This window comes from Seriola aureovittata, chromosome 24 (genome assembly GCF_021018895.1).
Source record: "Seriola aureovittata isolate HTS-2021-v1 ecotype China chromosome 24, ASM2101889v1, whole genome shotgun sequence".
Taxonomy (NCBI): Eukaryota; Metazoa; Chordata; class Actinopteri; order Carangiformes; family Carangidae; genus Seriola; species Seriola aureovittata.
In genome coordinates this window covers 3,811,932-3,828,474 of record NC_079387.1, presented here as the reverse complement: position 1 = coordinate 3,828,474, position 16,543 = coordinate 3,811,932, and the positions used below count along the sequence as shown (strand labels likewise).

The 16,543-nt window shown below is 43.5% G+C and overlaps 1 protein-coding gene and 1 non-coding gene across 6 annotated transcripts in view; both read right to left on the bottom strand.

Annotated features, from left to right (window-relative positions):
• The window catches only part of LOC130165135 (FERM, ARHGEF and pleckstrin domain-containing protein 1-like), a 50,486-nt gene extending 34,738 nt beyond the window's left edge, over positions 1 to 15,748 (bottom strand). For 2 of the 5 annotated variants that reach the window (XM_056370095.1, XM_056370098.1), the window contains exons 1-2: positions 15,511 to 15,744; positions 10,834 to 11,061 (exon numbers count right to left, since the gene is read on the bottom strand). In XM_056370095.1, the coding sequence (XP_056226070.1) occupies positions 10,834 to 11,007 (174 nt within the window). In that variant the 5' untranslated portion in view covers positions 11,008 to 11,061; positions 15,511 to 15,744. Of the gene's footprint in view, positions 1 to 10,833; positions 11,062 to 13,572; positions 13,772 to 15,510 lie in introns of those variants that run through there. The other 3 variants (XM_056370099.1, XM_056370097.1, XM_056370096.1) reach the window with 3 other exon arrangements.
• A 501-nt stretch (positions 15,749 to 16,249) lies between these two features.
• trnai-aau (transfer RNA isoleucine (anticodon AAU)) lies at positions 16,250 to 16,323 on the bottom strand. Its single transcript has one exon. It is a non-coding gene; the product is annotated as a tRNA-Ile (tRNA).
• Positions 16,324 to 16,543: the final 220 nt, after the last annotated feature.

The window sequence follows — 16,543 nt, the reverse complement described above, 5'->3', positions numbered from 1 at the left end:
CATCGCATGACAATGACTGCATCCACTGCTTGATGAAAACTCACGCTTATTTTGAATGTTTTGAGACATTTGAGATGCGCTTTTGATTTGGTTTTAAATGCTCCCTCTCCTTCATCATAGACCCCTATGAATCCTAATCTATTGGTATGGGTGGGGTAAACATTTTGAAAAGTTTTTGCTCTGCTTTTGTGCATCAGGTAAATTCCGGTTAGAAGAATCAACCTTTAGTCTGGACATTGCAATTTCCCCTCAAGGAAATAGAGAGAAATGAAAAATACCACTGAGCAGCAGGACAGCTGGGCGAGGATTCCTCCCTCCTCGACCGTCCACCAATCACATTCTCTCGTTAGGATTAGGTTAAACAGCTTAACCCGCTGAGCAGACGTCACGGGCCAGTTCCTCCTCGCCGGCCAGAAGGGGAAAGGACTTGTTTCACGCACAAACAGACAGACACATATGCCAAATTGGACTGTTGAATAAACAGCATGTTTGCAAAATACCTGCTAGCATTATCTGCAGTGACAGCGAGGCACAGTGGGGAATCAAACTGACAACACCCCTGATGGGGGGGTGAAAATACCTACAGGCTGCTATGAAGACAACGGTGTGTCTCAGTGTGCAGTACATATAAGTGTGTGTGTGTGTGTGTATATGCACGTTACGGCTCGCAGCACACTTGAGGCAAACAATTAAATTGAGCAACAGAGGGGGAATACAAGCACAATGTTGTACCATTAAAAAAAAAAAAAGCAATTAGCGTCTTGTGTAGGACGGCGGCGGGTGTGTTCGCGCTGCGCCTCGTGCAATTATGAGGTCTGTAAATTTCGCAACAGGGCTGCTTTGTTTCCTAAAAAAAAGCCTCCGGAGCTCCATCGAGAAACAGGGCGATCAAATAAAAAAACAAATGGTACAAAGCTTTCATCTGAAGTGTCGTATGGTACCTCACAGTAAAACACACTCCGTCTCCGCCTCGCAACCTGAACTCAAAAGCACAATGACAAAGCAGATGTCGACTAGTTATAAGTAATAAATGGCGTCAATAATGGTGCGTACACTTTTTAAGAGCTTCACGTTCCTCACCCTCATTTAACCTCACCGCAAAGAGTCAGATGCTGAAACTTGGCAAGAGTTTTTGTTTGTGTGTGTGTGTGTGTGTGTGTGTGTGTGTGTGTGTGTGTGTGTGTGATGCTGAAACAGATGATTTACGGTTTACAAAAAATGGCATAGAGGCACAACCGAATAATTAAACTATGCCTGCAGTAAACAGTTGTGTGTGTGGTTATGAGGCTACACAGATGATTTACAAGTGAGGAACAACATTTTAATTATGCCACAGCCCAAAAATCTTCAGTGTAATTAAAACTGGATTTCACACTGACATTAACGCATGTCAATCAACACACACACACACGTTATCATAAAGAGCAATTTTTCATCTGAAAGTGAACCACTTACAATCTCTGCAGCCATTCAACTTCAAATGAAATGCTCCCAAAGAGCACTGATAAGCTACAAATCTAAGAAAAAAAAACAGACTTCAATCAAATAAATCAATTACAGCTGCTTTGGGGATTTAATGGAACAGTCCCATCAAAAGTGAATATCTATGGGGTTGTCTTTAAAGACTAAGAATGATGAGATTCAAGCATGACGAAATGGCGTGACACAGAGAGAGGCGTGAAGTCTGGGAGAAAGAAGGAGAGAAGAGTGATAATAAAACTCCGAGAAAAAGAACAGGAAGGTCTAAAGAGGTGAAAACCAAAACTACTTTTTCCTCCCAAACATCACATTTCAGCCGACATTCCTGTGCTAGTTTCTCCGAGAAACGAGCGGCTGGAGAGCAGGGGACACAGCAGGGGACACGGCAGGGGAGACGCCATTGAATTCCACAGAGGCTTCTGGAAAACATCCAAACGGAGACGAGGAGGGAGCGAAGGGAGAGATTTAGAAACACTTCACCTATTGAGAAAAAAACAAAACAAAACAAAACCCAAGTGCTGCGTGCTCCCGCACGCTCACTCAACAACAGCCAAAGACGAAAAAAGAGTGAAGTTGCAGAGCCTGGTCCAGATCTGCGACAGAGATTGAGTGAGGCAGCTCTGTGGCCTTTAATAAGGAGCCATGGTTAACACTTAGCAAGGGGGAGAAATCTCATTTAGGATATTGGAGCAGACACTTGGGCTTTAAGCCTGTTGCTAAACTCTGAGCAAGCCCACTTGTGCATTTCTTTTCTCATTTAAAGCATTGGTTCCCATACCCAGGATGATGCACTCTCATATTGAGGACTTACTTAAATCTTCCAAACTACTTATTCTCTAATAGGTGGTGTGTCCGTGTGATGAAGTGAAGCACCCCCTCCCCTTACACAATCTACCTTACCGGTGACTTTATCACCGATGTCAAGGGAAAACCCTGACAGAAGCCAACTATTCTCCTCCATCATCGAGGGGAGATTTACGGCAGCAGAGACAGCTGCGCGACCTAATAACTCTACTCGCATACATCTTTCCAGCTCACTGCAGAGAAAGAGGAGGAAAACGTTCAATTTAGTTACTGTTTGAATGACATTTTGTAACACTTGGCTCCCCCCATCAGTTCTTCGTTCTAACAAATTAAGTTTTAGTTTCCTGGTAGAAGAGGGGGGAGAATCAAAAGTCAAGCCTCATTATATGAAACAGGAATGATGCCTGAAGCTACTAAACTACTGAGTCCAACAGTAACTGTGCAGCTTCTTTTTTTTTCAAACTCAGCCAGATTCGTTTGTCAAATACAACAGGAGCTACAAATGAGTCCTGGCTAGCTGCCAGGGTGTCTGGTGGTGATGATAAAAACCTAGCAGCTCGCAGATGATGTTAATTTTCCATTGTGTTTGAAACAACAACAACGCTGAGGTATTACCACACCGAACTGGAATAGTGGCTGTGATGACAAGGAAGCTTGAGATATTATGATAGCATATTAAGCATCAAAGTACAACAACTCATTTCAAATACGGGAAATAATTTATATCCCACTTGTGAGGATGGAATGACAGGACAAGCTTGTAAAAACACCAGTGAGAGCGCACCTCAGCAGCTACGGCAGGCTGCTCCAAACCGATACTTGTAATCCTTAAAAGCTACTAAATTGGTGCGGTGGTTTTGTGTAGCACAGTGAAGCGGAGGTACAGTGATTACCCTAAATGGGGCCCAGCGCTTCCACTGTTGGCTTGACTAGCCTCCTCACTGGGGACCTCATTCTCTGCAATTACAAGAAAAAAAGAAATAAAAAAAAAAATCCCATCTGCAGCCAGGCAGAGCGGACAGTGTTGGCTCATTCACTGGCTGCCGGCGTAATGCACAAGGCTTCTGTGGGAGACGGATGTGTGTCTGTATGCGTCTTTCTCTCCCTCCCATGCAATCTCTCTCTTTTTTGCTATCGCAGTGAGTGCGACGCCATGTCTTTTTTTTTTTTTCCTCTTCCCCTCCCTGCATGGGGCCCTCTTCATTTCTTTCCAACCCCCATCCTGCTCCCTTTCAGAAACAATCTTTCAGTAATTGTCTCTCCATCAGCAATCGTCTTCCACTCAGAGTAATAATCTCCCTGTCTTGTTCCCTCATTCACTCCTTCCTAGCTCGGAGGCAGCTCTGTCTGTGGCCCCGTCTTTGAACTCAGCAGGTCTAAATGCTTCCACGTGGCTCCATGTGCACACACCCACCCTTAAAGCAAGGTAACAAAATGCATGTTTCTGTGGAAATAGTACTACAGTAATACTGCACATACTCTTCTTTTCCCCCTTTAACAGTATATTTATTCATCCCCATGGGAAAATTCTCTCTTCCTTTACTCCACGGGGGGGGGGGGGGGGGGGGGGTCAAAGTTTAGGGTCAGCTACAGAGGGAAAAAGAAGGAGAAGAAGTAGCTGAGAGGAGAATCAGTCCACAGTCACAAGTCCCTCTCTGAGGTCTCTGACCACAGGAATGAAACAGCCAACGCCAACCATTACATAATACAGAACGGTTCCTCTGTGTGCAGGCATGCTGCATCCACATGTTTCTCAAACTATAGAGTCCCAGGAAATCGCTACAGAATACAAAACATAGGAAGGTCATTTACAGAAGTCTGATTGCTGGGGTGACGATTGACTCTTCGCCAGCCCCGTTACCCTTAGTTATTATGGCTACACCTGTTCGACTTTCCATTCTTGTGGCATCTAAAAATGGGACCGTGGGCCAGAAAAGGTGAAGAAACCAGGATGTACAAATTTCCATGATGCAGCTGGATAGTTCTGTGCAGGTCTGTGGGGGTGGCTCAGCGCTACAGGGAGGATGATGCATCAACCATGTATTTGAATGGTTAAGAAAACAATTCATTATTTAGTCATGTTCATCCAGCATTCCCATCTATGAGAGTGTCATAAGGGGACGGATATTACATCTGCAAATCTGATCAAATATTTATTTTAATATGACTGTAATTAACTAGTCTTAAGAGTCTGTGGAACTGCTGGGCAGGTTTTAGCATGCACACGTGCACTCATTGTATATATGTTCATGCACATGGACCTATAAATTCACATATCCATGTCATGTGGTTTAATGTGGCCCTTGTGAGCCCATATAAACAGCATCATATAGGTTTAGTGTGTTACAGTACTGGATTGAGCAGGGACTGGGGGGTTTTAACACACACGCAGAGCAGGTCTCTGAGGATGATGATGAATGAGGCCTGCCAAGGCTACTGTTAGTTCTGTACGTGCTCCAAGAAAGCAAGAAAGAGAGAAAGCGATTATTTGGAAGATCAGAGGAGAGGGTTTGGAGATGGGTTGGATAGAAGAGAGAGAAGAGGGGTCATAAACTTGCAGAGATCACAAAGCCACCTACCCAAACCACTGCAACGTAACCGTCGGTACTGACAACTTAGATAACGTACACAAACACAAGAATAATTTGGCTCCAAGCTTCAAAACACACCACACACTCTCTTATCTCTTATCACTCTTTACTTGTCTGTCTGTCTGTCTGTCTGTCTGTCTATCTGTCTGTCTGTCTGTCTCCTCTCTCCAATATAAATGTCAGATGTAAGAACAAGAACAACTCTGTAAATGAGTGGGTCACATACAAACATCTCCAACCTAACTGGAAAAAGAAAAAAAACAAAAGAAGATAAGAAAGAAAAACGCCTTTGTGAGTTAGTCTGCAACTGTCTGGTTTTGTGCGCACTTCTTCACTAACGGGAAGCTGCATTAAAACTAATGTCTTCTTCTGCTCTGGTTAGGGCCAAATGGCCGAGGTCTCGGTGGTGGAAGCACAACAATGAGTCAGTCATGCCTCTGCGCGGAGGAGGGACGAGTGTCTTTAGAAGAGCAGAGGGCTCACCCTGGAAGCATTTGGACCACACGATGAGCAGACTGCCATTAAAACTCTAAATATATGCATCGAGACCAGCGGAAAGCTAAATTAAACGGTCATTTTGAGGAAATAAAAAGAAAATTAATGTCTGTCATTATGTCTTTCTGTGACTTCATTGCTGCTTTTATCTTTTTGGACACCTCTTAAAAAAGTGTGACTGACTCACTGCCTTCCTCTCCGATTCCTCTCTTATCTGCCCTTTCCACAGGCGGCCGACAGCACAAAGGCCCATCCATTTGAAATGTCAACTACTCCACATCGGAGCTACGGAGTGCGCCTGTGTGTGTGTTTGTGCATAATATGGCAGGGGACTTGAAGCTCATTTATCAAAGGCCTTGGGGGACTGGTAGTCCATCAAATGATGTTGTCTATAAAGCAGTTCTATCACCCTAATCCTCATAACCCCCCCCCCCTCCCCCCTTTAGTCCTGTATCTTTCCCCAGCTCTCTTTTAGATGAAAGATCAGGAGCTGTGCAGATGATGAATCTACAGTCTAATCATTCAGGAAAAACCCTCACAGTGATCTTGTAGCACCCGAACACGCACACTCCCCCACACACATGCGAACGCACACACACACACACACCCCCCCCTGTCCGCTCTCTCCTGATATCAGAGTGTCTTTCAAGCTTCTGACATCCACCGAGAAAGTCGGTCTTGATGTGGATAGGTTGGATGGTCTTGCAGGGATTAAGGTCAGCGTGTGAGACGAGACAGTACAGGAAAAATATTAACCAATCAGACAGGAGAAAAAAAAGGCGTACTCCATTTGTATTATACAGTATCATCTATGAGGTGGGGGGGGGGTGGGAAGCAAGAGTGAAAACTATGACAGGGCACATATGCAGGTCTTAATCACTACAAGTATTATACATGCATCATCTGACCGAATGAGATATTTCAAGTGATGGCAGGTCCTTGGGGGACAGACCTAACTGAGCTCAACTGCTCCCAAGGGAATCAGCGGGACTTCCACAGAAGTCGGAATCAAAGCTGGAATATGAAGATAAAGTGAACTACAGCTGCAGGTGCCATCATGGAGGCCCCACCGGAGAAATCCTGGCTAAATGTGAAAAACACCAGGCAGGATGTTGTTTCCAGTGTTTCCAGAGCTGAAAGTATCAAAACACTAGTTGCTTTTCCCTGCAGCAGAGAAAGAAAGAAAGAAAAAAAAACCTTTGCTCTGCTTTGCTAGCCTCTGTCTCCCTCTTTATTTTGTTCCAGTTCAGGTTTAAGTTCAGATCCAGGTCAAGGATAAGTCTGGTGGTATTCAAAACCAACGATGCGTTAGTCCATCTCGCAGTACTTTCTAATTTACCTACAGTACCATCTATTCATTCCTATCGAGGAAGTAAATCTTTACAGAGCAGGTCAAAAGTACGTAATTTCATTTGGTCTTGGTCTTTCATGAGATCTGTTCACAGTATGGAAAGAATAGAATATCACCTGATATCTGATATCTCCTGCTACTTTTTAACGACCTCACATAAATCCATTGTATTCCCTGTAGTTTTGGAAGATTACCTATGCTGACATATGACTGTGGTCATAACATTTAATCCAGTCACTTTGGTAAGAGGGGATAGATGGGACAGCAAAATTATAATTTTCTACTCAATATTGTCACTCAACATGAGTTTATAAATCTTTCATAATTAAAGTGACTCTTTTTTGAATGTTGCACAAAACAGGTGTGAGTTACAGGAAAGTGCCGTCACTTGTTCCTTTTCTCTTAGTTTTATTCATCTCCACCACAAAAACCAAAATGGTTTCCCCTTGAAAATTCCCCTCAAATCACCGATGCTGTGACCTGAAGATAAACTTCAAGAATCTGGGGCTCGAGGGTTTACATGTGAGGGCAAATCATGCTGCAAGGTTTCCCGCTTAAAGACTGCAGCTTGAACCGATTACTGCTGCAATGAAAACCAAATATCAAAAGTTGTGTTTGTGGATGCTTGAAATTTGTGCACTGGAAGAAAAGAGGAGGGATGTCATGTCACAAGAATCCACAAATAGGCTCAGCGAACGGTTTCACTGGTACTGGACGAGGTTAAAATAGGTGAACAACTAACTCAAAGCAAATGAGTAACACGCTTCTTCCATTATTCACCAGGTATGCAAATACACACACACACACACACACACACACACATACACACACAGATAAAGCCACACGCACGGCGCATCCACTTCACCTTCAATTATTTACCAGGTGGGAGTGACTGACAATGTTCTGCACTCACACACTCCTCCACCATGCTGCTTCCACCCCAAATTAATAATGAAGCCTCCTTGTGTGTGTGTGTGTGTGTGTGTGTGTGTTGTGTGTGTGTGTGTGTGTGTGTGTGTGTGTGTGTGTTTGTGTGCGTTGCCATAGTGGGCATGTTTTATTAATGAAATGTACACTCAAACAATGTGTATCCGGTAAGAGAAAAAAGGAAATGACAACAAATAAAGAAGAATATTAACCAATAAACAAATGTGTTACCTTGTGCTATAAGCAGAAGCTGAGCTGCTTGTAACTCTGTGAGAGGGAAAAGCTGCGTTAGATTTAAATGGTATTCAGGCTTTGTGCCTCTAAAAACAGAGTCCAGCTAAAGCTCTGGAGGATCTCCTTTTGATCGAATGTGTTCCACATTACTCTTCCCGCAAATCTGGATAATAGAGTCTGTTCATGGAGCTGGGGGGGGGGGTTCACATTCCCAGCTCAAAGCCTGAGGATGCAGCTGATTTTATTAACACCAGAAACATCATAAGGACTTTGAGGATGAAGGCTCGAGCTCTCAATGTCAACCACCTGGATCCAAAAAATGCAACTTTATTGAAGATGCATGTTGGACCACAATGTTTACAATTTTTCTTTTTTTTTTTACACTAAATGTATTAACCGACAAATTATTAAAGCTGAATTTATTGACCCATGTTGAGTAGGAAGCTCCCAGTGGAAAACAAAATTTAAATACTGAGCCTGTTCTTCCTGATGTACAGTAGAAGCCTAATGATTAAACTCTGGGAAACAGTCAAACCCTTTGTCAACAGCCACCTGCATTAAGGATGCATAGATACGAACCCAAACTAAGAGGCCAACGGCTTTCAAATTAAATGTGCATAATCACCCTGCTGCTGTTGGTCACTAAAGTCTTTTGAACATGGAATAATAAAGGTTAAAATTCAAACATCAAGCATAGGAACCTCAAGTCAACATTACAACAGTACCACAGTATGCCAGCATTGTTATTTCAAGTGTAAAACAAATGTTGCTGCTGGCGATAAAGGGTTCTCTGTTTTGGATCTTTAAAATTTACTACTCCTATTGTGCAGTGGCTCGGGGGAGGTTTTAAGACTATTTACCTCCCTGCAGTGGGAAAGAGCCCAAACAAGTGCCAACATTATTGTAAGCTGCAGGCTCTATTGATTTACATGTTAGCCTACACCTACTGCACAAACACACAGGAATGCATTCTAACAGGAAAGGACTGATTAGGTGGGTCAAGCTCAAAAGACAATGCCTCCCTTATTTCACTGAACCTGTGATAAGCTGTGAAATCAACTGTCATTAATTTGCTTGGCTCGCTTTCCCATGCTTTTCTGCTCACTTCTCTCTTCCCTCTCCTCTCTCTCTCTCTCTCCTGCTCTCCATCGGCTGCTCCTTCCTCTCGCCTCCACTTCTCCCTTCATTATTATTCCCAGCCCAGTCCTCTGCTGGTTCACATTCGGCTCTTGTGACAGCAAACAAACAATCCCAACCCAGCATGTACGCGCGCGTGCGCGCGTGTGTGTGTGTGTAAGAGAGTGTGTGGCGAGTGCAGTCCTAATATATTGTGGTCATGCTGCTCTTGTCAGCTGATGCGGTCTGCCATGCTGCGGTCTGAGCAGTGACGTCTAAAGATGTTCCAGAGAGATAAGCCATTTCCTCCATGTGTGTGAAAGATTGAGGGAAAGGATAGAGGGGATGGATCCCTGTCATGAGAAGGACTGCTGCTGCTGGAGAACCACACACTCTGTGTTCTCACATCAAGTTGAGAGAACACCAATTTAGGATTTTAAAAAATGCTAGAAAATAAAATAAAATTTCAAAAAATGCAGATGACATCCCTCACACAGACACTGGAGCCCTCTGTCAAACTGTCCATTCAGCCACAGACATATCCTCCGGCACTGACACACTAACAACCACATACATTCTTGGCATTTTTGCAAAAGCCAATTACGGCTCCCCCCCGAACTGGCAGCTTTGGATGTTCAACAAGCCAGCAGAGACAGTGACTCTTTCTGGATTCTTTCTTAATTATCATCATAAAAAACTCCCAGAATCTTAAGCTGATAATACAGCTGCCGGGGGTTTTCTAAAGGCGTGCAAATCACTGACGAGGGCATGAGACTAAGCTCCTCGTCAGCTTGCAACAGGCATTAATTCAGAAACCGAGACTACACCCACCCAGAGGATGACATACCACAGCACCGCAGCACCGATGTCATTAAAACGGCTGGCAGTGCAGCCTCTCAGAGGACCTCTTTCTCTAAACAGCATTAGGAAGTCAGAGAGCTGCTGTGGACAAACTCATGCTTTATATGCGAGCACACACTCTTGACATGCTCGAGCTCACACAAAAATTCTGACTGATTCAAAACACATGCAAACACTTAAGACGCCTAATCAGGTAGAATGCTGACAAGATATACAAACAATATGCAGTTACATATGTTTGTATAAGTGAGTAGATGAATGGGCACAAAGAGGTAATGATGGGAAAAACTGAGACAGCAAGAAATAAGGCAGATAGTGAAAGAGGTAAAGATAGAGAGGCTGCAGTGTGTGTTTCTGTCTATGAGGCAGAATCAGGGGTCTGTAGGTGTGGTGTGCTTAGACAGGAAGTTGGCTCCTCTCCTATTTCCTGCGTATTTCCAGGAAGTGGAGATATGAGATAAGACTCAATGTGAAAGGAAGATATTGAGCCATCGTCTTGCAACCACAAGCAGCTGATGGATTGCTTAAGGAGAAATGGAAATGTATTTGAATATCCCCATTGATAAGCCACAACTGTAGGGTTTTATTGCACCTTTTTGAAGAGTTGCATCAGTCATTAATGTGAGGGTGCAGCAGCAGGAAGTGGATAAATAGATGAGACCGATAGGCAGACATACAAATCCTGAGGAACAGAGCAGAGAAGGAAGCTGAGCTGAACCCTGAAGGCATCACCATCACCCTACAACTGCCGCTTTTATAGGTTGCCAAAACCTTTGTGCCATATTACTGATGTGTTGACTGACTGTGGGGTAGAGCAGGATTCATGCAGCTTCAAGTTTAAGAGACCAAATGCCTTCCTACACACTGACTTTAAACACTCATCAGCAAAATCCCTAAATTGTGTCTGCAATCATCCAACAGCACAAAACCAAACACCCACTCACACACACACACACACACACACACATTACTCACTGATATCTGGAAGACTTCCTGTGTGTCATCGAGCATCTGCACCCGTATGGAGACCTGCCTCCCTGGAGGCTGAGCAGGAGGACGTAGGCCCGGCTCCAGGGTGGACACTCCGAAACTTTCCGGGGCGCCCAGCCTCTGACCGGCTGTAGACGGCCTGTCGGCTGGTTCGACCATGGTGACAGACGCTACAGTGAGGCGCTCTCGAGCTGCAGGGGCCTCTGTTTACGTCTGGAGGAGAGAGAGAGGGAAAAATTCAGGGTTGCAGTTTGTGTCTTTTTATGTGCAAAGCCAACAATTTTCTTCAGTCTGTGATTTGGTGTATTTTTGATTTTTGGCTTCTTAAATACATAGCAGGCACTTAAGCTACAAGAGGCAAGCATTTCCTGTGACATCCAGGCGCTCATCCTAAATAGCACATTTACGTCACATCCTGTGTGATGGTAAATTTATGTACACCATTTCCTTGTAAGGTATTCCTGTATTACTTTTATGGGAATTGTCAAATGCCTTTTGTGGGTTTTTATTAGATGATTAGAAACAGGCAGGATGAGCTGCTTCATCAACCTTTCCTAAGAAAATGAAGCTTAAAAGTTGCTTAAATGCAGAAAAGTACAGGTTTAAAAGAAAGTATGGAGGCTCCGTTTGGTGAGGGAGGGAAACTTTGTGCTAAATCAGTTCAAGAAATGTGCGAAAAATCTCACCACATTTATTCAGTCTGGGTTAAATTGGCCTTGCACAATGTTAGAAACCACAAGGGATTTAGGCAGTGAGTGCAAAGAAGCAGACAGAGACATGTCTCACACATTGCTAGACACTCACATTGCACACACTGGTTCCAGCTACAGCACATGCAGGTGGGATTTACTGCGTTTCCTACAAACCAAACACAGAGCTCTGTGTAAGACCAGTTCAGACTTGAATCAAAGCTTCGCAAGTAGGACAGATGAGATACGGTCTGAGAACACACAAAGACACCCTCAACCCAACCCCCCCCCCCCCCCCCCACTCTCTTCTTTCAGACTCAAACACACACACACAAACTTCTCAGCCCCCCCCAACCCCCAACCCCCAACCAACCTACACTTGATAAACTTCAGCCTCAGACAATAAATATCCTCTCAGACGCTTGGTGACATCAGGGCTGAGGAATGTTTTAGAAGATAGTCAGGGGGTAAAACAGGGATGAGAGGTTACACTGGTGAACTGCCCTGACACACAAACACACTTGTATGGATCAATAATCCAATATTTACAACCTTCATAAACGGCCCTCTGAGTCAGTGTCAGTGTCTATGCCAACCAGTCAGTAACAAACACTGTCAGTCAGAACAGAAATGTCAAACTAGGTTTAAAGGTCATTTAGAGACTGGATAGTTAGTATGTAAATGAAGGCTGTTTGTGTGCTTATATCAAAAGAAAAATTATGATTGGTTGATAAATCACATTTTTTCAGACTCCCAAATATCGGCCTCAAAAGTCCAGTATCCGTGGGGCTACAGTAAAAAAAATAAGCCATTCCCTCCTGACCAGGAATAAACAGATACTTCTAAACGTTTAGGAGCAGATGGGTGGTGCACTGAGTGAACTGGGATGACCTACGTGATGGCAAACATCCACCCTGTGTAAGAGCTGTCAGCAAGGCATTCAAGGTCCATATTTCAAGACCACATTAAAGTATGTTATCAGGTTGATGAGGCTGTCCGAGTCCAAAGCCTGAGAAATACAGCTTTCTTTTGCCCAAATTTGGAGAATAAACCCCGGTGTATAATTTGTGGTCTTCTGCAGACTATCCTAAAATCTACCGAGTGCTGGACACTTTTCTCTGCAAGGCTGAGACGGGAGGTTTATGGTTGAAGTCTCTGCTCACCATCTACTCCGGGAAGAAGGTGTCTGTTCAGAGAGAAAACTGTCTGTTCAGAGAGAAAACTGACCTGCAACTATTATGAAATCAATTCTGGACACTGGTTCCAGAGTCTCCACCGTGAGGGATTGCTACATTCCTCTGTTTTATACCATTAAATTAAATATCGTTGAGCATCAGAAAAGAGAGTTTTAGTTCTTATCTGACATTTTACAAACCAAACTTCTTCTTCGTCAATCAATTAACAAAACTTACACAAAGAAAAACATAGACAACGTTCTGAATTTGCATAGTAACTATAGACTAACATAGACGACTTTTTATTGGTTTACCTTTGTGCTCTCACGCCGAACCTAATCTTTCACAGCAAGGTTATACAACAGACACAGACATAGAAAAGACATTATCTTTTACTAATCCCTCCACCTGCACACACAAACGAGCAACTCTCTTCACCTCAGTGACAAAAGCTGAAACTGGAAACTGGATCCCCGGCCAAGGAAGTGATTGGACAATAAAAAGGGACCTGACAGTCAGGTTACTCATTACACCTGTGGGAGCATTCATTTCCATACTGCTCTGAGATGAAAACTCACCTCAGCTGTTTATTAGTAGTTCAGTATTAGCCAGAGACTGAGACAAAAAGGAGTTTCGCCACTCCAGTGCTTGAACAATCTGTTTTTTGAAACCCTACACTCACTGACTTTGGGTTACCTACTTGCTTTTTCTTCCCTGTGTCACACTTCAAAGCAAAACAAGTGTCAACTCAGAGCCACTTTTATAGCTCTACCTAATCATCCACTAACAGACAGGTGCCAATTACCCTGACAAACATCAGTAGATCATATTCTGCAGACATTCTCTCAACACGAACTCACCAACAAGAAGCCAACAAGGTACCAGGACACAATTCAGCTTCTTCCACAGATCTTCCAGTATGTTTTCTCTCAGGAACACAATCATAAATGCTGACTGTGCTGATTTAAGACCTCGAGCAAAACATGCGAGCTGTTGGATCAATTTCGTAACGACATAAATCTAAATGAGTGACAGTTTGGAAGCAGAAATTTCCTCATCTCGTCCGTAGGGGATGGGAGGAGGATTATACATGGAGTTAGTTGAGCAAGAGAGGAATACAGAACGAGCTGGTCGCACAGGCACAAAGGACGCTACTGTGGGAGCTTCCAGCAGCGGGACCAAGGCCTCTCAACCAGCCTTTGAACTGGTGTTAGTTGAAAGTTTCCCAAGAGCTTGCGAGAGGGAAGCCAGGCCCTGGGATTCGGATGTGAGTGTGTGTGTTTGTGTGTGTCTACACAGAAAGCACTATTACAAATCTGGTTTTTATATTTCTGTTATTAAGAATCAGCAGTTCTGACTATTTTGAAATAAATCAAGACAGCACACACTGCAGGTTAAATCTGACATTACATTAAAATGGCAGGAATATTCACATGGAGATTGCGTAACTATTTTTTTTGTGTGTGTGTGTGTGTGTGTGGGGGGGGGGGGGGTGTAAAAGAGATCAAGGCTACAACACAGCACGCTTACTCCTGCGGTCATTGGCAGATCAATGGCTGTGCCAGATACCACGTTTTATCAAGGTGACACTCTCCACTGGTGGAACCATTAAGCTGCTCTACTGCCCTCAGGGGAATTTCTACTCTGAGGTTGTGTGTATGTGTGTGTGCAAGAAAGGAGAGAGTAAAACCAATTCTACTGGCGTTGTGGCTGTGTTATTGATTGCTAAAGTGAATGGGCAGCAGGGCAGATACAGCTTAGATCTCAACACCAATGCTCCAGCAACCATTAGCAAAATGTATGAGCAAGACGATGCTGATCAGGGGTGCTGCTTCCCCACTGACCTTATGCTCTGACCTCACGCCAACAGGAGGGGGTGCAAAAAGAGCCTGTGCTCTCCAGAGATCTATAAAAGAAAGGGATTTGTTTGTCAGCTGATGCTGACACTCGATAGGTGCCATGCATATATTCCCCAGGGGATGGGTGGTAGGTCAAGGTTTGCCTCTGACAATACCAAGCACCGAGTGGGAGTAATATACTGCAGGACATACATGCACTCAGAAGCTTTGTCAAGTGAAACACCAAGATAAAGCACATTTAAAAAGACACACACAAACACACACACACAAAGTACAGTTGGCAAAGTGCAAACGCTTGAATGTAGGTTAGCAGTGTAATCCTTTAGGCCACAGCAAAGGTGTCAGTAGGCTAAAGCAACCTGCTCACACTCAAGAGACTGCACTAGTGTGTGTGTGTGTGTGTGTGTGTGTGTGTGTGTGTGTGTGTGTGTGTGTGTTGCTCAATATGAATGTGCATGGGCAGGCCATTGTAGGGTTTGGTGAATGGAGAAGCATTAACCACAAAACACAAGGGAGTAACTGAGAGGAGAAGCTTTAAAAAAAAAAAACCCACAATATTAAAGATAAAACCAAAGTATTTGCCAGTTTAAAACTACAAACCTGTAAAACGTGTGAAAATGTTGCAACACATATACATGTTTAAAGCACTTATTGGAGAAGGCTATTCTTGTCTGTCATTAAGCTTACAGTAAGAGAAGCTCTGGTGGACCTCCTGAAGCTCAGCCGATTAGGAAAATGTACAGGCTGGAATCGAAGCGAGCTTATACCTCAGATATCGGGCTCATCAAACATCACTGTTGCCTATAGAAGCCAAAGCGTTTAGTCTTAACTGGGAACAGCAAATCTGGATGTTTCTGAGCACAAATGTGCACTATGTAAGGAAGACCAGAAAGGCTACGTGTAAGTCGCTTCATAATCCGGATAGCATGATTTCCTTACCCCCTCTTTCCTCAGGATCCACAGATTGTCCGTAAGAGCTTTTATTTGCAGTGCAGACGGTAAATCCCACACAGTGCGGTCATGCGGTTAAGTTTTGACTCGGTAGTCCCTCTGTGTCTCTCTCTCTTCGCAGCTAAACCGCTCCCTCTCAGGTGGGACGTGGTTTCTATGTGGTAGCCATTGAAACAAATGTGGGAAACCGAGCATTGAGCTTTCCACTTAAACAATGAAGAGCGAAACACACCGCCTCCAGCACGGGCACCTCGGCACTACAATCAGGCGGAGAGAAAGTGCGACCATGGCGGCGCGACATCGCCATCACACGGTGGGTTGGGGAAATGGAGGATTTGGCTTTTTATTTGGCTAGAATATTTCTATGCTACTTTTTACCTTAACTCCTCTTCATTTTGGATGCAAATTTATTTGTAATTAATACAATTACAGATTCAGATTATTAAAACAAAATGAAAATCAAGTCATTAATTATGACAGATTAAACTAGCCAGCAGTGTGTTAAAAAGTTGAAATTGGCCCCTCTTTACCAGAAATATCACAAGCATAAAATGGAAATACAATACAAATGGAGTGCTTAAAAACGTACGTTAGAATAGTACTCGTGTAAATGTATTTATATTACACAAGTGGCACAATAAATACACAGTGCCAATTCGGTATTACCTATAACTAAATCGTATTGTGCTCAGGGAACCTGAGGATGAGGTAGAAAAGGAAAACTAGTTGGCCCGTACGGGGATCGAACCCGCGACCTTGGCGTTATTAGCACCACGCTCTAACCAACTGAGCTAACCGGCCATAGGTAGTACGAGCAAATACATTCATTTTTTAATATAAAATCAGTGTCAGTGTTTTCGCTATGATTGATTTGGTAGTTTAAGAGCGCGGATGACTCAACTTAAAATCAAACTTAAATAATTAATCAATCAATTAATAAATCAAAAAATATATTAGCCATAACACTCAATAATAACACGACTTAAGTTAACTATATCGTAATAAAAAAAAAAACAACAAC